We start from the raw sequence: 23671 nt of genomic DNA, 5'->3' as shown, positions 1-23671 counted from the left end.
TGACTCCGAGCCGACCAGTCCTTGTTTTAGCCCCTTAATGCCGAGCGCCAGACAGGGTTACAACAAGTACAATCTTTTAACGTCTTTTTGTATGACGCGGCCAGGGATCGAACCCTGGACCTTCCGCTCTCCGGGCGGACGCACTACCACAAGACCACGGAGGCGGTGTTTCCCTATGAACCCTAGCTTATTGGATATGTGTGTTGTGTTGGTTTGTTGTGTACTTTTGCTTGGAGTAAACTATGACAGTGTTGTGTTGCTTGGAGTACATGATTAAAATGTGTGTTCTTTGTATTTCAATGTCATAGTGTTGTGTAAGGAAACAATGTGAAAGGTTTTGTGGTGACTTTAGAATTGCAGTGTTGTGTTTTGAGTACAGGGTGTTAATGTTTTGTTAGTGAGTGAATGTGTGCAATATGACAGTGTTGTATTTTGAAACCAATGTGACAGTGTTATGTTTTGAAAATACAGTAAACTACGGTTATAACGAACACGCTTATAACGAACTAACGGATATAACGAACTAACTTTTTAGTCCCGACTATTTGCTGTAGTTATACTGTATATATGCTTATAACGAATTACGGTTATAACGAACTCAAATTAGTAGTCCCTTTGAGTTCGTTATAACCGTAGTTTACTGTAATGTGACAGTGTTGTGCTGACTGCATGGTAGTGTTAGGGTGTTTGGATAGTGTTGCATGTTGTTATGCGTGTTGTTATGTAATAAATATGCGCGGCGAATAACAAGGCAGTGCGATGATGTTCGACTTTTGTCAATACTTTATGGATGGTTTCGGATGTTGATGCATCTAGATTATAGACCACTTCTATAATGACTTGACGGAATATTGTCTTGACAAATGTTTGCAATCTCGCAGTGATTTTATGCATCTTATGGATGTAGAGAAAGTGCCACATTCTATCATGTCCAGAATTGTATAAAACCTTCTGCCAAAACTTGCAAACTGAACTTGGGTAAATGATTCAACATAATGCATATTAGTTAATAATTTTATTTTATCTTTACACTTTTTATTTAATTTTATGTAGAATGTACATATTATATATTTCTTTGTACAAGATTTTACATTTGTCCAATGAAAAAATCTCTGGTAGCTCCATTACGGAGGGGCTCAGTTGTGAAACATATTTTCCCGTTTTGTGTGTATATATTTAAGGTGAGACTTGAAAAACAATATGTCTGTCTAGAAATACAAAATACTATACATCTTCTTGTAGATTACAACTGCAATTATATTAACCTAAGTGACTTTGGGTTTGCAGTAAACCAGATCCGGGATCCCTTGATTGAAATGACACACCTTGGTATACAGTCGTTACAAAGCTTATAATAGTTTGTTTATTTCTGAACTGTAGGTCACAATACTTACATCACTTCAAGCCATGGGCTGAAAGACAAGCTTTCACTTCACAATGTATGATTGATGAACAAAGCTAAGTTATGCAATAAATTATGGTTTCTTGTTGATGATAAAAAGATAGTTTTTGATGGGCATTCGGAAAATGTTAACGCATCCGTAGTTCTTTGTTATACCGACATATAAGCAGGACATGATATTCATCTTCAAGGTTTTTACTATGACAATATTAAGTTCATGTTCAGTTTTGTTAAATTTACTTTATTTTTACTTTATTTGCTGCTAGTTTGTATTTGTTATCTACTATTTGACGCATTAAATGTATTATCTGTTGCTCAAATACATTTTTGAGTTTCTGTGGAACATCATGTTCTAATTCCCATTACCCACAGCCACTATATTTCTTTATGAGAAACTCTTTTAAAGGCCTCATTCAAATCATTCAAATATGACCCCATTTAAATCAGATAATGACTTAAACTGAAAGTCACGTTTGACAGCACTGCAGCACTGCAGCCTGATTTAAGTGCATTTCCAGATGTTATGTATGCAGAGAGAGACTTTCTGCGCTCGCTACCGGTTTAAAAAATAACGTTGTTGTTATAGAGATTGACGAGTGTGATCAAACCAATCAGGTAAGCTGCAGCTGGACATACGCTTTATGCACGCAGCTGACCTTAGCAATGTATCCGTGAACATGTTAACAACTTGACTAACATCAAACAATAAAATAAACACGACATCCATGAAGAATCAGTTGAACTGACAATAGAAAAATATTCTCAAAATCGTACTTCCAAGCATATTTCATTACATCTGATGGTTAGTAACATTGCCACCGCGTGTTTCATCAACTTTACATTTTTTATCGTCACAGGTAGATGATACAGTACGTGAGTGAAGTTTAAAAGATATCTTACTAAACACTGGCCCTGATCCAATCGCACGATCCCTACATCCGTTTGGACTTTTGTATGTGAAATCTTCGATCCCTTTGTCTTCACCACACAAATCTGCACATCGAGATACCTCCAGCTGTATGGCTAGTACGGTCGTAGTGTCAACATCCCGTCCATGTATATATCATTGTATCCTCTAGGACGAGGTCGTAGCCACGTTGTCCTCGTGCAACTGATATACCATACTGTAAGTAGACCCAGTGCATGTTTTAAAAAATAAGACGCATGCCACCAATAGAAGGTTTACCATTCTATAATTCAGATCTGGGATGTCATAAGGCCATGTCGTTCAAAGAATATTTATGTCTACTACTCCTTTAAGTAGAATATTTGTTATTTAAAGTTTTGTCTAAAATTGCTTACAATCGCCAGCGGTTGTCTAAAAATGCATACAATCGCCAGCGGCTGAAGGGATGGTGTAAATCCTACTGGGGAAGCGTGCAGGTAGCAGAAGTATCGTAAGTCACCACGGTTCCTAACAAGGTTGTCTGCTGCTGGCGATCTATAGCCCGTTTTGATAATGTATTGTTATGTATCGTGATGTAATTTTTTGGTTCCATGGTTGTTTTAAATTTCAATCTGTGTTAGACTTTTCTGGTTTAAATGTATTGATTATGTATACCCTTTGCAAGTCACGACATGGCTGAAATAATGCCGATGTTAAAATTTTATCTCACTCTCGTCTCAAGCCGCGATGTGTGACATGTCTTCAATGCGCTGTCTCCAAGTATCAATCATGACTATAACATTGCAGTGAGGGTGTAGTGAATAATTATATATAACGTTTAACTTATTTACCTCATGTGAGTTTTCCCTTCGTATATACTCGTCAACTCACATGCGATGAATGTGCAAATAATTCATACATAACCTGTCGCCTATGCATTACCTTATAGTTGAACCTTCATGACGTGAATAGTTTGAGTATACAATCATCTTCAATTTTGTAATTCATGTTTATAATTTTGCAATTTGGTTAAAGTATAATCACCCTTACCAAAAAGACACAAACTCCTTTGTGGATATATTTGTCATAAGGGCCGCCTGATGGGGATGATAACAATGTGTGACTGGGTGACTGTGTGTCATAGTGCCCCGACGGCATGGGTCGTTACTCATGCTTTCAACCACTGGATTGCCAAGATCCATGCCGTGACAATTTTTGAAGAATACTATTCGCCTTCTCATATTTCAAGCATTTCAAAGGATGAGTGTACACCTGTGTATTCACCTCATCAACGAATGTATCTCTTTTACTTTGGTAGAGCGTCCACCCGGACAACGGAAGATCCGGGGTTCTATCCCCGATCGCATCATACCAAAATACGTTAAAAGGTGGTACTTGTTGTTACTCTGTCTGGCGCTCGACATTAAGGGGCTAAAACAAGGACTGGTCGGCTCAGATGGCGCTGCACTGACCCTGGCAATGACTGCACAATGGCGGCCTCCATTAGACAAACAAACATGGCGGACACGACATGTGTTTACCATAGGAAAACGCTAGAACGGGTGGTTAAAAAGTTTCCTTAGCATTTTCATAAATGCTCTTGCAATGTATACGTCACGAGAATAGCGTCCATTGTTACTTTTAGTGAAGGAAAACATTATTTAAGCTGTTTTGAGACTCGAAAGTGGTCGTCACATCGGTGAAATGTGAACAATGACACACACCCCATTTTCAACAGTGATATGTGCGTTAATATTTCGTGTCAGCTCACTGTACCAAATTAATTCAAAATTATGAACATATTCTTTATTATTATGCCATTTAGCCCTGACATTTTTACAAGCACACACATAATTCAGGACCACTAGATTGGAATTAATCAATTATTTTTCCAAAATTATTACATCTATTTATGATTAATTTCATTGTGTAATAAGAAAACAAATGTCAAATAAATCGCTTTTCATGTGAATACAATCCAGAAGCCAAACATCGCAACCAATGAGAGACCCTGTCATTAAATACCATTATTACGGATCAAAAGTGTTTGGTTTTTTTTAGTTATTATACTGGGCATTCAATAATTCCGCTAAACCCACCATTTTACAATAGGAGAAAACAGGGCATAATCGGCGACATTTGCGTCATCAAATTTGGTAAAATAAAGTTGCTAACGGTATTTCATTAACGTGGTCGTTTAATTCCATGTATTATGTATACGATTTCGAAACAACAGTGAGCTGACACGAAATTATAACGCACATATCACTGTTAAAAACAGCTTAAGTTTCCTTCACTAAAAGTAACAATGGACGTTATTCTCGTGACGTATACATTGCAAGAGCATTTATGAAAATGCTTAGAAAAAAGTTTAACCACCCGTTCTAGCGTTTTTCTATAGTAAATACATGACGTGTCCGCCATGTTTGTTCGTCTAGTGGAGACCGCCATTGTGCAGTCATTGCCTGGGTCAGTGCAGCGCCAGCGCCGAGGTGAGCATCGATCTCGATGGATGCATCTATACATTTAATAACAGGGACAGCTCCCTCCATCTCTCGCTCCCGATGGATGTATCTGACCATTCAACGAAGGGGACATCTATTTCCGTCTCTGGTCTCAGTGGATGCATCAAACCATTCAACGAAGGGGACATCTATTTCCGTCTCTAGTCCCAGTGGATGCATCAAAGTATTCAACGGAGGGGACATCTATTTCCGTATCTAGTCCCAGTGAATGTATCAAACCATTCAACGAAGGGGACATCTATTTCCGTCTCTTGTCCCAGTGAATGTATCAAACAATTCAACGAAGGGGACACCTATTTCCGTATCTTGTCCCAGTGAATGTATCTGACCATTCAACGGAGGGGACATCTATTTCCGTCTCTTGTCCCAGTGGATGCATCAAAGTATTCAACGGAGGGGACATCTATTTCCGTCTCTAGTCCCAGTGGATGTGTCAAAGTATTCAACGGAGGGGACATCTATTTCCGTCTCTAGTCCCAGTGGAAGTATCAAAGTATTCAACGAAGGGGACATCTATTTCCGTCTCCAGTTTCCGGTGGATGTATCTGTATCAATTCAATGATGGTGTACCCATACATTGTGCCCGGATATGATACATAAAATATATATATGGTGTGGCCTGAAATGATTCTTCAATCCACTTAATCCCATCACAATAGACTTGCTATAGTAAATGCCATATCTATAACATAAATTATCATTTATTAGTGCCCAAATACGCTGTACGATATACAATAATAATAATATATGCATTTGTATAGCGCAGCATTCACTGTGCACAATAACAAAATGCAGTACAAACATATTCTTTATGTTAGAAAAGATTGACAAAGTTCGTATTTTCATCAACAAAATCAAGAATGAACGTCACACGTAATGTCAAATCAATGACCATTATTTGACAAAATCCTGATTCCTAGTCAGGTAAACACGATGCAGTTATGTCCTGTCCAACAATGCGTGTAGAAAGCGTCCTGACTGTGACCAGCATGCCACTTGCCCAGATTATCCTTTGACTATTATACAGAATATCATAGTGGGACCTCTGCAGTGCGGACACCCATATTTACGAATGTCCTCAATAAATACAACTGTGTCAGACTTTCAATACGTTGGCATGACTGTGGTTCGGAATGTGAGGTTTCCGGTTTTATGAGACTTGTGCTTTGCAAGGTAGTTGAGGGACATCTGGCAGGATAACATACGATGTTCCTGTTTCACGACACGTGTTTTCCAGTCTTACACCCGTGTTGGTAGTCCATCCTTCCACAGTTGTAGCATGTCTGCAATGGCAATTCATGTGTGTGTAATGCGCATACTTAAGGCACGGGTGGCCCAGGCGCCTAAGACACCACAATTCGCTATACAGAGTTGCGTTCCTTCGGCACGCCAGGAATCTATGATTGTAGGTTCGAATGCAAGTTCGCCTCGATAATGTTTCTAGGTTTGTCAGCACCATACCCGTGCTCTAGGTTTCACCAAAGTAGTAAACGTCTGAGACATGCATCACTTCGGGTCTTCCTCTCACATCAAGCGGTCACGTCGTGATATAACTGGAATACAGTTTCAAGCGTTAAACCCAACTCACTCACTCACTGACTCACTGACTCACTGACTCACTGACTCACTCACTCACTCACTCACTCACTCACTCACTCACTCACGCACGCACGCGCTCGCTCGCTCGCTCACTCACTCACTCACTCACTCACTCACTCACTCACTCACTCACTCACTCACTCACTCACTCACTCACTCACTCACTCACTCACTCACAGTCATGTAGATGCATCCAGAGTAACGAACTATCCATACCACATAATTTAAATTCGCCAAAAGTTAAAGAATGAATCACAATACAAGTTAAGATTATGATAGCAAAACATATTACTTACCCCCTATTTGTCCGCAGGTGGTCGAGATCATGAAAATAAATGAAGACATGCCATCATTCCTTTTGCCATTTGGAAACAATAAAGCTGTAAGTTCTGTATTATCTGTATCGATGAATGTCCGTTAATAGAAATGATACAAATATGGGAACTGTTATCTTATCAAGGACTCGTAAAAAGCTATAAATGTACGTAATACAATTTACTTTTATTATTATAATAATCAATCAATACTTACACCCTGTCGAACACAGTTGTAGGTAGAGCATGAAATACAAACAAGTACCAATTATTATTTGCCATGAAACATGTCACGAAGTGAAGGAACCGACCATATTCCCCCAGAAATGAATAATATGACCCAAAAATACAAATTAAACGTTTCACGAAAAACACACATTAATTGGACGCCTGAATGCAATAATGTTCGTTGGTTGAAAGAAATGGCGAAAATTAAACTTGTCCTAAATGGAAATGTCCAAAAGTTACCTCAAGTTACACACACATCCAAGAAGAGAAGAAATTATACTTACAAAAAGCTATCAAGATCGATCAATATGAAAAAGAAACAAAAATACATCTTATTCTAATTTGATTAGGCTGATTAGGTGAGGTGAAATTGCACTCATATAGCGACGTGTGTGTGTGTGGCTGCTTGTCCAGACTAATGCCGCAGTTTAACATAAATACCCCACTCGGTATGCTCCGAGCAGACCAGTCCTTGTTTTATCCTTTTAACGCTGAGCGCCAGGCAAGGTAACAACAAGTACCATCCTTTAACGTCTACTGGTATAACGCGGTCGGGGATCGAAAACCCGATCTTCCGCTCTCCGGGCAGACGCTCTATCCACTAGACCACGGAGTCGGTCAATTGGTGTGATAGTAGAGAAGTACATGAACGCGTCAACTATAATACAACCTCATGTGCATGTCAAAATTGTGCAAACTTTCAACCTTCATTGTGCACAAGATTAAGATCGTTAACAATGAGATTGTGTACATGTTATCTCTTATCAAGGTTTTATACATGTTATAACTCTTGTAACTTTGTAGTTAACCATTTTATTAATTCTCGAAATGTATACACTTACGTCGATCTGTCCCATCCATATGAAAAAAAGGAAGAACAAATATTTGTTAGTCTAAATATGATTCTATATGTTTAGTTACACATATTTATGTGGCGTTAATATACAGATTAAATATAATATAACATATACTCACTAAATAAAAATATATTCTTATAAAGTTGATCGTATTTAGTAAATAGTTGTGTGCATGTACAATTAAATAGTAATGTGTGAACAGAAAAGGAATGATCAGCGAAAAAAAATTAATTTAATTATTTAAAGATGATTTCATGTGTTATTAAGCACATTAACACTTGATAATAATATCATGTTACAATTAATCAGTTGTTTTTAACTGAAATGAAAACTGAAATGGAAGCTCTTTTCTTATAACACAGCATACCTTATAAATTACATACACGTGACATTCACCACTACAGAACGAATGTGACATTCACCATTACAATAACATGAAGTAACTCTCATCTGTGCAATAGTGTCTGTCATAGGGAAACGAGCACTTACACATGTGCAGTAGTGTGGTTTATAGACATAATCACCATGACAACGGCAACCATGATTGTGTACACTTCATGCTGTTAGGAAAGTACATCTCAACATCACCATGGAAACGAGCAGGCATGTACATGTAGTTTCGATAAATGGAGTGACAGATTTAAATTTATCCATCTTAAACATATGTAATTAATTGTTTAAGGTGAAATAGTCTATTGTATCTATCTTTCCAAGTAGGTAGAAGAATATCATAAATATACACCATTCAACGATTTCCATCGTATATCTCGGAATGTTAGAAAACATTGGTACCAATAGTTCACAATTAGTATTACCTTATGGGGTCGCATTTGATGGTGATACTAATTATATACAAAACATGAAAAATAATGTTAAAATACGCCAGGTTTCAAAAGATTCTGTTGAGACATGATAAAACAGACACTGACCAGGAAAACCATTAGTGGCACTGCGAAACATATATCAGAGGTAACGCTACTTACATATCTTTATTTTCAGAACTGTAGAATGGTTTGACTAAGGCATGTGTGACATTAATAATAATTTACAAACATAACTGATTAGATTGTATGCAGCTTTAATGATTAGCTACACCCCGACGCGAAACAGGCGTGTTTTTGTACCCAAGTGGAGAATCGAACCTGGATGCTCGGAGTGACAAGCGAATGTTTTAACCACTAGGCTACCCCGATGCACACACGGACATTAAATAAAATACATTCTCAAATATATAGATGTCGACATTACCTATATATTAAGATCCGTTTCATGCAAGCCAGATGCCATACATACATGTCAGTGGCTGTACAGTAGATGATATATGCAGTAGTGAGCATAACCGAGTAGGAAGGAAGCTGGTGTACGTGTTTCAAAGGAGGTGTTCGAGGACCACAGAGATATATTTACGTCATGTAATGTAATGTTTATGTCTTATACGAAACATGTTATAGGAGGAGTAAATTGTGTGAAATAAGTCCCTTTGGATCATAATTTGGGATATATTTGTGGTCGTATGGTGATTCTTGCTGTAATACTTGTGTGAGTGAGTGGGTAGGGTTTAACGCCGCTTTTAACAGTATTCCAGTTATATCAAGGCGTGTCAGTTTAATGTGGGAGGAAGCCCGAAGTGATGCAGGTCTCAGATGTTAACCACTTCGGTGAAACCCACGAGCACGGGTATGGTGCTGACAAACCTAGAAACATAATCGGGGCGAACCGGGATTCGAACCCACAATCATAGGTTTCTGGCGTGCCCAAGGGAGGCAACTCTGCATAGCGAATCTCGGCGCCTTAGACGACTGGGCCACCCGTGCCCCTGTAATACTTGAGGTAGGGGTGGGGGTGGGGGGGGGGGGGGGGGGGGGGGGGAGGAGTATTTAATTCAGATCTACATCTACAACTCAACATATATATATGGGTGGGGAGAGGGGGTGTGTGGTGGGGACTATTGTCCAAAGGGCAGGTTTTCCTGGAGACCATAGTCGCAATCTCTAAATTTCACACAAAACATGCAGTGTCACATAGCGAGCTCGTGAGATGAAAACATAAACGATGAATATATACTAGTATTTCATGGCGCGGAAGGCAACATACATATCCGTTTTGAAATGCAATCGTAATAATCATTAGGCTAACCCACCACTCAGTTTACCACAATGAACACAGATATAAGAGGTTATTCATGTAGCCAGTTCCACAAGCTAAACAAAATGTATGTCCCCTCGAATATCTCCTTCCACATGGGTGCACATTGTATCACACAAGAAGCACACTTACACATATACTTACAATCTGCGGATCAAATGAAAAAACAAAGGCTATTAGTTAGAAAAATAACTTTTTTATGAACATACAGAATAGAGACTGATGTGATCAAAATGTTAACCCCCAAGTCTTTTGGGGTAGAATTTGAAAAATGAATATTTTACGATTCTTCGGTGGAAAAGCAAATATTCTGTTTATTTCGTAGAGGTGTTATAAAGTCATGTTAAATATTAATGTAAATAGAAAGAGTATACTTACTGGCTGTTGGCGTTACATGTAATAAAAATAGAGAGTTTAAAGCGATTACGTTTCACAACTGGAACGGGTTACAATAAAAGCGACAAAAAACACTTTCCATTTTCATATGAAATATGCTAAAAGCAGAGTCCATTGTACGATGTTTCCGACTACTAGCATATCATAAAGCATGTGTTTATGAATCACTATCAGATAGTGATGATACCAGGTGGTCAGGAACAGTTTAGCGTATCCTGTCCCACTAGAGGCACCCGTCAGTTTGACAAACACATGCAAAGGCAAGTTAATGTTTCACCTAAAAAAACATAGGAACTTAGGGTACGAGTCAAAACAAAGAATTGCATCGGACATCAATTTCGTCACTGATGCGTCAAATCTGGAAATGTCCTCCACATGTCTAGCATAAAACAACAAACGCTTTGGGAAAAAATAGGTAAGTAAAACCATAATGTATCCTGAAAATTAAATGAATGTTTCAGAATCGGTAGGTTTAAGACTTAAGTCGTTACACTTAATTAATAATATATACCATTCAACAGAGATACTCAGTGACGGTAACTGTCACTTTTACTTATTTAGTTAATGAACTAATGAGTACTCAATACTTTTGCAATCACACACTTTTATAAATGCATTTATGACCTGGTCCACATCCAGATGATATGTATCTCACATGACCACACTAATATACCCATGCTCATAATTATAGTCACCCCTATGCTGACGCGCATATATCTAGGGGATGACAATAATTATGGGCATGAGATATAAGCAGTTGTAAACTTATATTATCATCCAAAACTGGCTCCCACAGGAGATATCGCTTGGGCGAGATCAAGCGATATCTACATTGTAGATATCGCTGCAATGAAATTGCATCACGATGCTTTGCAGGCCATTGTGACGTCATTGTTTCATGGCGTCACAATCAAATGACATCACTAATGGCTCTGCTACTGAAGCTGTTAGCAGTACTCTTTACACTTAAAACTGAAAAGTTGGAAGAATGATGTTGGATGATAAATAAAATCTCACCCTCGTGTCTTTGGATATCAAACATATCAACACTCGTTGATAAAAGTGGAAAAACCTTTTCCACTTTTTTCAACTCGTGTTGATATATTGGATATCAAAAGACACGTGGTGAGATTCTCTATTTATTAATATAAAACACGAACAAACAAGTGACTTGAGTAAAGTCAAATATCTTTCGTAAATCGTGTATTACTTGGGAAATACCAAGATCTAAGTTAACCAATAAGAATGAAGCCATAAAATATTCACAAACATGACAAGTTATTATTCCTATTACAGGACGTTTTTACTGGAACTGGTAAAGGCGTCATCAATAAATTTCATGTTGTGATATAATTATTTTTTTACACTCACATTGCATAAGCGGTGAGAGGATTAAAAGAAATTATGAAGGTAGGTTTAGTAAAGACTCTCACCCCTGCGTGGTAGGTACATGCCATACTATGGTTGCCCGCTTCTCTGAATGGTTTCTTGCAATTTTTACACGTGAAGACATTCTGCCCTGCGTGTGACGGCCTAGGAGATTTGCCAAAACTAAGAACTAGAGACTGGTTTTCTGCAACTGAATCCTTTGGTCGTGGAGAGGAGTCGGAGAACATGTCATCGCTGGTGTCGTCATTGTGTTTAGAACGTACACTGTCCAAGTAGCTTTGTTGCTTGGATCTGAAATGGCTCATGACCGCTTGTCGTTGATGTCGTTCAAGTTGAAAATGTTGACGTAGAACGTAGTCTCGGTGACGCCGGACCTCCAGGTTGGTTGATTTCGCTGCCCGCGCAACCTGTTGTCTCAGCTTCTTCTCCAGGCATCGCGTCTTGCTTTGGTGGGTGAAGAGGTCACAGTACTGAATTCGGAACCCACAAGCCTCGCAGTCCACAAATCTGCAGGAAGGGTAACTGTGGTTGAGATTTATTCACTGAACTGAACAATTTAATGTCACACATTGGTGTGTATGTTTCTTTAAACCCATAATGAATATGCAATGTGTTCGAAGTTTACAGCAACCCATGCTTGCCGTAAAAGGTGACTATGCTTGTCGTAAAAGGCGACTGACGGGATCGGGTGGTCAGGATCGCTGACTTGGTTGATGCATGTCATCGATCCCAATTGCGTGGATCGATGCTCATGATGTCAATCACTGGATTGTCTGGTCCAGACTCATTTATTTACAGACCGCCGTCATATAGCTGGAATATTGCTGAGTGCGGCGTTAAACAACAAACCAACCAACCAACCAACGAAGTTAAGACCCGGTAGGAATGGGCGGGCGGTGGTTTAGTAGTAGGGTGAGTGAGCAGTATGGCTTTACGCCGCCTTTAGCAATAACCCAGCATTATATCTTTGGGTTAAGTAGTTGGGGGAGAACTAGGAGGCATGATATTTGGCCCAAGAAAGTTCCATATTTCGTTGTGCAGAGTTATGTCCCTTCTCAGGATTCGCTTGAAAGTTGGGTCGTGTTCCCAGGTTCGCCCTTTTTATGACCCTTGATCACACCCGTGGTTGATGGTTTCATCAAAATGGTGAACGTGTACATACTGAGCATCTTTGTTTATTCCTCCCACAAAAAGCTGACATGCGGTATATGAACTGAATTTCTAGACAAAGCAGCGTTAAACCAATCTCACTCACTCGCTCACACACTCACAGACTAAAATGCACTTGCGTGACTTCCTGAAGAAAATTGTTACAACATTATAACCATATCATTTCGTTTAAATATATATATATACATATTTTTCGTTCAAATATATATATTCTCTCTCTCTCTATATATATATATATATATATCTATATATATATATATATATATATATAGATATATATATATATTTTTTTTTTTTTTCTGGACACGTTTAATGCAATTGGTTCAAACACGTACCTGTGATAGCACTCCTCAGCATGAATACTCGCCTCGCACCTCTTCACAGTCTTACAACATCCAACGTTCTTGTAAGGACAAGAAACAGGAGCGTTAGGACACACATCAGCCACGTGGTCGGGAAGATCCGCTAGCTCGCAAACAATGCCACACCCATGGTTACACTTGATTCTCAACCTCAACAGCTTCAGTTTTAGCTCCACCGATACCTCTGAGGACTCTGCGTGGAGCTTGGTTGAGCATTCCGGACAGTATCGAGACGTCCTGGACTTGCTGCGCCTCCTGATGCACGACTGACAGAAGATGTGATGACAGGAGTTTGACACGGGGTTCACGAACACTTGGCTGCAGATGCTGCAGATGAGGTTCGGGTCTATTGTGCCAACAAACAAAGTCAGATCGAGACCCATAACGCCCTCAGACCCTCTGTTCAGGGTGTTTGTGTTATTGGTGTGTTAAATCTCAGTCCAAGAATTGGGTGAATTGTCAGATGCTACAAATACCACAGATGCCGATTTCGAACCTTTCTGTTTGTCTCGGTATATGTTCAGAAGCAACCGACGTACGTACTTAATTTCAGTATCACTGCATTATATTACATTAAGTATACGTACGGTTTGCTGATAGAACATTTCTGAAAATAAAACAATATGTATATGTCACAATTCTAAATTCAGTCAATTTATAAAATGACTCAGTAACAATGTTAATTATGAAAACATGAAAACAAGAGTCTCGGGTTGATATGGGAGTCTCGGATTGATATGGGAGTCTCAGGTTGATATGGTCTAGGGTTGATATGGGAGTCTCGGGTTGATATGACAGTCTCGGGTTGATATGGGAGTCCCGAGTTGATATGGCAGTCTCGGGATCATGTGATAGTCTCGGGTTGATATGGGAGTCTCGGGTTGATATGACAGTCTCAGGTTGATATGGGAGTCGAGTTGATATGGCAGTCTCGGCATCATGTGATAGTCTCGGGTTGATATGGGAGTCTCGGGTTGATATGGGAGTCTCGGGTTGATATGGGAGTCTAGGGTTGATATGGGAGTCTCGGGTTGATATGACAGTCTCGGGATCATGTGATAGTCTCGGGTTGATATAGGATTCTCGAGTTGATATGGCAGTCTCGGGATCATGTGATAGTCTCGGGTTGATATGGGAGTCTCGGGTTGATATTGGAGTCTCGGGTTGATATGGGAGTCTAGGGTTGATATGACAGTCTCGGGTTGATATGACAGCCTCGGGATCATGTGATAGTCTCGGGTTGATATGGGAGTCTCGGGTTGATATGACAGTCTCGGGTTGAGATGGGAGTCTCGGGTTGATATGGGAGTCTCGGGTTGATATGGGAGTCTTAGTATGCTTTGGAGAGTGTCACACAGTTACCTCTAAATATAAGTACCTAGTTTGAGTTTAAAATGGCCTAATCGTTGACTCGTTATTCACCAACCAAGGGAGAAAACCCTTTGTAGTGTAAACCCTGTTTTCAGGAAGGAGTGTACTACCGCTTCTTAAATCACGATTAGTTTGAATACGAAGCAAGATAAATAGCTTAGTTGCAGTGTCAATGAAAGGGCTAGTATGTATTGCTGATACAGCGAACAGAGTGTGGGCTTTTGATCAAACACAGGCAGGTCACCATCAGATAACATGGGTCGTTGGATCATGCCAGTGACCTTGAACTGTCCATAGATATTCGATTTGCCTTCAACTGGTGCCCAGTCGTTATTAATGTGATCGTATCGGGTCTGTTTCACAAGGACATCTGTTACCAACGGGCCTTGCACGATTTCACTTCTATGGTCATATAACTGAAGCATATCTGTAGTAATTTCAAACACAATACAAACGCGAAACAAATATTGACTCATAAAATTGCACAAATGTAACATTTGTTGATGCTGTCCTCATTGTTAAAATACATTCGTGTTTTACCATAATGTGTTTTTTGATACAATGCATAGTAGCATCCTTTTGTAATTCATTATTAGTTAAAATACATTCGTACTGTGATATTATGCGTTTCCTTGATATAGTGCATAACAACATTTTTCAGTCATTCATAGTAAGAATACACTCGTATTTTACCACTATTTGGTCTCTTACAGTGCTATTCTGTCCTTTCCTGTTTTTAAATCCATTTATGTTTCAGGTTCAATATGCCTTAACTTCAGGCAAGGGTGTACAGCATATGTAAAAGTAGTTTATTATCCAAAACATCGCTCCCACAGGAGATATCGCTTCGGTGAGATCAAGCGATATCTACACTGTAGATATCGCTGCAATGAAATTGCATCACAATGCTTTGCAGACCATTGAGACGTCATTGTTACCATGACGTCACAATCAAATGACATCACTAATGGCTCTACTACTAAAGATGTTAGCAGTACATTTTACACTTTAGACACTGCTTATTACTGTCTACAAACTGAAAAAGAATGATGTTGGATGATAAATATAATCTCATCCTCGTGTCTATTGATATCAAATATATCAACACTCGTTGATAAAAGTGGGAAAAATCTCGTGTTGATATCAAAAGACACTCGGGTGAGATTCTCTATATACATCTGGTGTTCTTACGTTTTAAATGATCCTATTACCTACCTGGCGATCCGCCCTGTCCTCCCAACACACACGTCTAGTCTATACCTTACAGTTAGGCAGAGAAATGCATTTCAAAGTGGTTCCCAATGATTTGTTCGTTCTACAAAACAATGTTCCTATCGCAGCGTGCAGTAATTTGTCAACCATAACAAACTTTGAAACAGATCTATCTCACTAAATCCGACACCCGCATTGAATCCGCTGACCAGTTGACCTTCTGTGGGGTATTATCTGAGCATGCATTTAAAATCTCGCGTGTGTATTTACTCGATACGGGGCAGAAAACAATACTCATGTCAACAGCTGGAGTATAAGAAAGAAATATACAATACCTACTGTCATAGCACTTGGTTCCGTTCCACTAGATCCTTCATTTGATAGGCTATGCCTATTCACTATCTACCCTACCATACATCATGTTGGACATTTCGTGCAGTGAGTAAACTACATGCGGTGAATTCCTTTGCCTGTAAGCACAACGCAAGCGGAATACATCAGTGTGTATCTATTGTATGCTGAGCTAATGTCACAATGACGTGAGGGAAAATTTACCAATATATATATTACTGAAGGAGAGTTTAATATGGTGTCGCATTTTTATTCAAAGTTGACATGGCAAGTTAATATTTTTTATATGTTTATTGCGTTGTGAAATGTATTCTCACTGGACTCGCCCGATGAAAATACTTACATGTGAAATTTTTAATGCCATCTAATATTGTGGTAGGGTTGTGTCATTTATATCATTATTAATTGATTTTTGACAAGTCAAATTAATTTATGCTAGTGTAACGTATATTACATCCACTAACGCCAGTGGAACAAGACCTGATAATATTGTGCCAACTGCTATCAGTCTTAACGTTACACCTCCCGACCGCCTATGTGTAACATTGAACGTGGTGTTCAACAAAACAGATTGAAGATCGCCTCATAGCGTTTTGTCAGTGTCATGGCATGAAACAGTAACATAGTATACTTGAATAGAACAATGGTGGTATGGGCAGGACATGCTGACCCTTTTTGCGAACTCCCTTTTATGCTCAATGGAATCTGCTTCGTTGGATAATCGAGACTGGTTCTTCTCTGGTGTTGACGTCTTATGTCTATATGGATGAGTATCCCCCTAAAATATTGTAATGGAATACAGCATTGTCTATAGCAGTTACATTCACAGAGCTATTAGTTGTTGTAAAGACAGATTCTGTATCTCAAACCTGTTTATCTTATGCCTTTTCATTTCAAACTAGGGGGGCACGGGTGGCCCAGTCGTCTAAGGCGCCGTGATTCGCTGTGCAGAGTTGCGTCACCTGGGCACGCCAGGAACCTATGATTGTGGGTTCGAATCCCGGTTCGCCCCGATTATGTTGCTAGGTTTGTCAGCACCATACCCGTGCTCGTGGGTTTCACCGAAGTGGTAAACGTCTGAGACCTGCATCACTTCGGGCTTTCCTCCCACATTAAGCTGACACGCCGCGATATAACTGGAATACTGTTAAAAGCGGCGTTAAACCCAACTCACTCACTCACTCATTTCTAACTATTGTTTATCACATTCCATTTACCTAAAACCTTTGTTTATCTCCAACCCACGAGCTTAGTGAAAGCTATTGTTTATATTCAACCCGTTTATTTCACTCAATTACTTGTTAATTTCACTTCAGTCCCAACACACCCCTTGCGCTTTTATTATGTTTCTTTGAGTCACCTGGACCTTGAAATAACTTGTTTACTGTACGTTGTGATATTGTGTATACCCGGTATATTGTTATACACCATTCTTGTTCTGTAAACGCCAGTTCTCTCACACACGGACTTCAAGTGTTGTGTAATACAGTTTACTGTGCTCATTCAGTACTTATCATAACTAAAGTTATCTTACAAAATGAAACCAAATGCTAGTGTAAAATTTCAAACCACATGGTTTCGCCTTCAAGTCTAATTTAGAAGCTCTACATAGAGCAATAGCTGTCAAACAGCCTTGTCCAGTAATTAGTACATTGATCCTCTGTAGGTGTATCGAAAATCTTTGTGAAACTCACTTCTTCGATCTGTCGAGCGATAAGCTAGGTTTACTTAAACAATCTAGAGACCCACGGTTGACTATTCTCTGGCGAGATAGCTACAGGTTTGCTTAGCACGTACACACGCGATCTGGTCCCTGAGTGAAATCGACGTATGTCTGCTTCTCAAGTTGCAGTTTTATGGGGCGATTGCTAAGACAAGGCTCATATCCTTATTTTTTACATTAGAAAAACCTAACTAACAGAGCTTAACTTATTACAGAGAACATCTGTTTCTGGTAATGTTGATTCTTTCAACAAGTTCTCATTATAATATTCAATCAGATATGTAAGGTCGCTGACAGTAATAAAGTAATAAAGATTGTCAAATCAGTTAGCGATTCCTGTTACATATATCGTATTCTCAGACGTTACTGAGAGAGAGAGAGAGAGAGAGAGAGAGAGTGAGAGAGAGAGAGAGAGAGAGAGAGAGGCGTCGCTCACTCTACAACAGTATTGTGTGTGGCATTGAGGTTATCTGTACCTAGCTATTCATACCATCATTGAATAACTCATGATTCCGGTTGTATACGTGTATTTGCTGTCAGCAAAGTTTCAAGAAACTAATAGCTCAATTTTGTGGATTATCTGTCGTTTGAACTGCTGTAGAAATGAGGACGTTTTGTGTCGAGCTGTAGGAGCTTGGTCTGTGGAATGTAATTGGTTAACACCTGAATAAATGTATAGCCTGGGCCATGTACGGGCTCGACAGACATATACACGCATGCACACATTGACACATATGCACGGACTGCTGTCCCAAATATCCATGTGTCACTGAAAATGTTGGGTTTCTTAAATTTCTCAAATGTGTAGATCATTCCGAGTAACAGGTGATAATTGCGCCTGGATGTCCACACAAACAGTGTTTGGATAAGTACATGGACATTACATTACTGAATCCCCTCGTATTTCATACCACCGACGGATTCAATTAGACATTTCTTCCCTGTCTGCAAGCTAAGCCCTCCTGAGTCCCATGTTGACTGACGTGTTTGGGTTTCCCGGGACAGGAACATCATGAGGTTGGTTGTGCGTTTTTTTGGTTCGTTGCGTGGTCAGTCTGTCGCGTGAGTGGAGTGAGTGAGTGAGAGTGATTGGTTGGTCGGATGAGTGCGAGTGTGTGTATGTGTGCGAAAGGGACATCATTGGGGTTTAGCTTCACCTCTATAACTGGTGTGGACGATGTTCCCTCTACGCAGGGTGAATAAGTGTGTAAGTAAGTAAGTAGAGAAATACCAACGAGGCGCGAGGAATTAAGACTTATCCGCCCTCGCTATTTTTCGTATAATCGTGATGTCATCAATTTGTGAGGTCGTCAACAGCATTCAGATGCGCTAAATGCACATGCGCAAATATCAGAAAGCCCTCTTAAAGTGAGTGAGTGACTACGGTTTTATACTCTGGTCCACAATAGGGAGTATCTGTTCTGCCACGATGCATGTATGCTATAATAGACATTCCTGTAAAGACAACCCTGTGGTCGATTTTGTTATCTGCGTTTTGTTCACTACAGGTCATCCATGATTTGACCTAACTTACTGTCATATGTACTCTTCAATTATTGGAGGAAATAAAGAATGTCTGTCTGTCATGTACATCTACGCGATATAAGGACACACGCCCAGCTGGAACACTGATATATATGGTTTTCCTTAGTGGTCATCCATTGTTGGCAATTAACCACCAGTTACAAGAAATCGTCCACGAAATAATCACGTGGACTTTATACCATTTTTTCTGAGTCAACAACGGATTATCAAGAGAACAACATAGATAGGAAATGAAGTAAATAAGAACTTGTAAAATAATTACCTTTATCACATGAGAGGCAGACAACGTATAACAATATATATTTACGAGTATATGGAACACGAGCTGTGATATATGACATTTACGAGTAAATCCTTCTCTTCATCGGAGAGAGGTGATTATACTATTCAGTATTAAAAAAAGTCTTATCTAATCAACGTTTTCATTATCACATACATATACAATATTCACAAACATCACTATCAGATGTACAACTATGTCAAAGCAAATCCTGAAATGTTACAAAATACATTCATGCATACATAAAATCAAATGGTACACAGGAATATATGTTCAAACAATTCATTTTGCAAGACCATACTCTTGCTGGAGAAACAGTTGTAAGGTAAAATGGGATATTAATACAGGATATGTTAACCTCATTTAAAATATATTCCATTAGTTTAATCATGAGGATTTCCTAATATACTGATATAAAATGCAAACACGAGAACATTTTATCCATTTACATTTCGTCTATACATACATGCAATATATCAACTTACCCGCTTTACAAACGTCCCAACACGAAGCATGAATCCTAAAATGTCACCTTTTGCCTGACACTGACAACGATCCGCCCTTCACCGTCACCCGTATTTATGTTCCTTGTGCGGGGAGCGTTAACGCGACAATCAATCAAACCCTTATAATAACAGGGGGAAATCTGTGGGACACTCTCACCTAGCGACCCACCACGGCCCTATTGAAGCGTCCCTGGTTACCAACAGGGTGACAGTCAATAGTTTGGATAGTTTCTTTTCTTGTCTCCGTGACTTCTTACACACTTTGATTATTGATTTAACGCCTCTTTTTAACGTCAGACATTCTCAAACCACAAGGCAGGGACACCTCAAAAGACAAGACAGAGGACACCTGAAATGACAAGGCAGAGGACACCTCAAACGACAAGACAGAGGACACTACAAACGACAAAGTAGAGGACACCTCAAACGACAAGGCAGAGAACACCTCAAACGGCAAGGCAGAGGACACCTCAAACGACAAGGCAGAGGACACCTCAAACGACAAGGCAGAGATCACCTCAAACGACAAGGCAGATGACATCTCAAACAACAAGGCAGAGGACACCTCAAACGACAAGGCAGAGGACACCTCAAACGACAAGGCAGGGGACACATAAGTCTACATAAGTAGACTATACCAATTTCTATTAAAAGAAGCACTATAAATCGGCATCAGTCCGGACTAAAACAAGCTGACCCACCCCCAACACCCCCCCCCCCCCCCCCCCCCCCCACCCCACCCACCCACACACACACACACACACACGTGCATGCACGTCGCTATATAAGTGCATTAATCTTGGGCGCGACGTTAAACCACATTTCATATGACCTCACCTAAACTCACCTTACCTCACCTGACCTCACCTCTTCTTCACTTCAGTAAACTACACAAACTCTAATTAGTGCCGATACATACATCTCGGGTCTCAGAGAATCTCCCCTCGTTATTCACAACTGAGTAGTCATCGTCTGATCAGACGATTGACTGTTAGCAGTAGGTTTGTATTTGTTAATTTTTCCTCTCCACAGTTGAAGAACCCTTTTGTTGGCAACATAGGAGATGAAGATGAAAATCCCTTGACCGGCGTTCAGGACGATGGAGATGAAGATGAGGACTTGCTGCTGGAGAACATCACCGAGGATTGCCAGGATCCAAAAGATCCCTGTCAGTGTGGATAATTTAATGTAGATGTGCACCTGACTCTTCTCAGCCCCAATACTTGCGCTCATTTTGTTGATCTTGGCCATCGTCCACACACTGACGCTGAAGAATATGATGTTCAAGAGGAGAACGATACCTAGAGGAGCCACGAAAGCAACACCGACAAGAAGTGACGAATTCAGGTAGCACGTGGTTACACCATAGCCGATATGGCTTCCTGAAGAAACGCCGAGATTTGAAAATATGGTAATGAGAACAATGATCAGAGACAATCCATTGGCATAGAGGGAGTATTTCAGAAGACGACTTTGGGTACCCATCGGTTTTCCAGCATCGACGACGAAGACATGGAACATGTGATAGGAACAGACGTTCATCCACAATATAACTGTGAGCCACAAGTAATGTATGAGAATTCCAATTATTTTGCAAGCAGTTTCATCCCGGATGGCCAGTTGCTTAAACAGAAGCAGCAACTGAGCCAAGAAGAGAAACCCGACCAGACACATCGTATTCTTCGTGGGCAGGGTGAGAAGGGAAGGGAATGTGCAGTAGGTGATGAAGGTCAAGGCCAAACAGATCATAGATAAAATGGAGAAGACTAGAGTTAAAATATGTTCAGCCAGTTTGACTGGATCTTGGTAGTTTGAATACAACTCTTTCATTGTGTCCACGCATAAAATTATATTTTCTTCGTCCATTTTAATGAATTTATCGAACTGAATTGTTATACCCACATACTGAAGAGTGATAGTCGCATCAGTGTTCCAGTTAAATTCATTCACGGAGAGGTACACATACGAACAATGTGGCAAAACAGAAGGATAGTAAACATAATCTTCGGGCGTTTCAACATACTCCGACGTAAGGCTGTCGAACATCTCGGCTTTCTGTGGATTGGTGTACGGGGGATGCATCGTGTATAACTGTCTCTTTGAAAAAGTATAAAGATCATCCTTAGACGGCGTGAACTGAAACTCCGAACCATTATACTCCATCGACCAATTATCCTCCAATAACGCCAGTATAGTTTCTTCATATGTATCCCGACAACAGGTTTGGTTTGTCCTGAACGTCAATGTCAGTCCAAAGGATGGCACATGGACAAATCTGGAACTATTGGCAATGTCAGTGTACACAGGCTTTTCAACAGAAAACATATAATAGGTCATATTGTACTCCTCTGCAACTGATGGTATGTTATAGACAACCAATGACTCTATGAATTTCCAGTCCTGCAGTCTTGGGTCATATGTGGTTTTTTCAGTTGGCCAAAACTGGAGTGCCAACTGGTACTCAACTCTGGACAATCCGGCAGCTGTTAATTGACATTTTTCACCCTTGAGATCGTACCCCGAGCGACAGAACATGGCACGGCACTCGTTCTGGAAAAGTCAAGACAAAACACAATGTTTAGAATATTATCGATTTCTTCAACATTTAATCCATTGGCTTCAAATATTAGACATAGGTTAGTGTGAAAAACAAAACACTGTAAATTGCGTATGTGAAACACCACCACAGAATTTTAGTCCTTAAGGTGAATAATATAATATTATTCTAATTCCAACTTTGCCACTGACAATGATTGATAATCAAGAGTAAAAATAATAAAACGAACTCGATTACAAAGGAATATCATTGTTTCCTACCTTCAGTGACTTCTGTAACATTATCATGTAACTACCAGCCGAGGGTCATAACTCGCATATTTAAGAGAGTAATGCTTCTGTCCACACAAAGTCCTTTGAATAATTGGAATAATATCAATTCTATGGCCTCAAGCCGAAATATATATTTTGAATAATATTAAACCAGTAGCCTTTGGAGAGTTACATAGCAGAATGTTAGCAGTGATGCATAATTTCAGCAAAGAACCAACGATGATAGGAGCACGTGTGGCTCACAGAATAAGAAAAGTTTATTAATGACCGCTTTGTTTATCAACACAGTATGTATGTATACGTTAAGTTAAAATATGTAAAAAATGCTGATGATTTGAGAGACCGTTTTAATGCGCAAATCTTTGACTCAAGCTAATTGTCATTGTACATCAGGACAGTACAAACACATGTTAAAAAGTAGTCTTAGTGCACGGACTTGTCCATAGGTAGATTAGGCATACTACGATCTCTTGAAAGTTTGAAGCACTAGCCCTTTTCGCTCATATTGCTCGTACTTATGTTTTAGACCATGCAAGAAGTCCACAACTTGTATATGATTGAAAGGAAAAAGGGTAATCATC

General features: G+C 39.7%; 2 protein-coding genes and 1 long non-coding RNA gene across 6 annotated transcripts; all 3 read right to left on the bottom strand.

The window, feature by feature from the left end:
* Positions 1-5496: 5496 nt before the first annotated feature.
* On the bottom strand, positions 5497-9440 carry LOC124132749. Its single transcript, XR_006860827.2, has 5 exons — positions 7797-9440; positions 7239-7244; positions 6944-6946; positions 6709-6711; positions 5497-6096 (listed from the first exon to the last, which is right to left on the bottom strand). It is a non-coding gene; the product is annotated as an uncharacterized LOC124132749 (long non-coding RNA).
* A 241-nt stretch (positions 9441-9681) lies between these two features.
* Positions 9682-20937, bottom strand: LOC124132750 (E3 ubiquitin-protein ligase PDZRN3-like). Of its 4 annotated transcripts, XM_046496854.2 has the most exons (5): positions 20241-20937; positions 13247-13880; positions 11786-12248; positions 11137-11139; positions 9682-10103 (listed from the first exon to the last, which is right to left on the bottom strand). In XM_046496854.2, the coding sequence occupies exons 2-5, from the start codon at positions 13654-13656 to the stop codon at positions 10068-10070; spliced, it is 912 nt and encodes a 303-aa protein (XP_046352810.1). In that variant the 5' UTR covers positions 13657-13880; positions 20241-20937; the 3' UTR covers positions 9682-10067. The 4 variants fall into 4 exon arrangements, with proteins under 4 accessions (XP_046352810.1, XP_046352808.1, XP_048248405.1 ...); XM_046496852.2 differs by lacking the exon at positions 11137-11139 and having other exon boundaries at positions 9682-10337; XM_048392448.1 differs by lacking the exons at positions 11137-11139; positions 20241-20937 and adding an exon at positions 16196-16357 and having other exon boundaries at positions 9682-10337.
* Positions 20938-21058: 121 nt separating this feature from the next.
* Positions 21059-22794, bottom strand: LOC124132855 (G-protein coupled receptor Mth2-like). Its single transcript, XM_046496999.2, has one exon. It carries the CDS (start codon positions 22596-22598, stop codon positions 21213-21215), a length of 1386 nt encoding a protein of 461 aa, XP_046352955.2. The 5' UTR covers positions 22599-22794; the 3' UTR covers positions 21059-21212.
* Positions 22795-23671: the final 877 nt, after the last annotated feature.

This window comes from Haliotis rufescens, unplaced genomic scaffold (genome assembly GCF_023055435.1).
Source record: "Haliotis rufescens isolate VD_foot unplaced genomic scaffold, xgHalRufe1.0.p SCAF_11, whole genome shotgun sequence".
NCBI lineage: Eukaryota > Metazoa > Mollusca > Gastropoda > Lepetellida > Haliotidae > Haliotis > Haliotis rufescens.
Note: the sequence above shows the minus strand (reverse complement) of the source record. Positions and strands in the feature narration are given on the sequence as shown.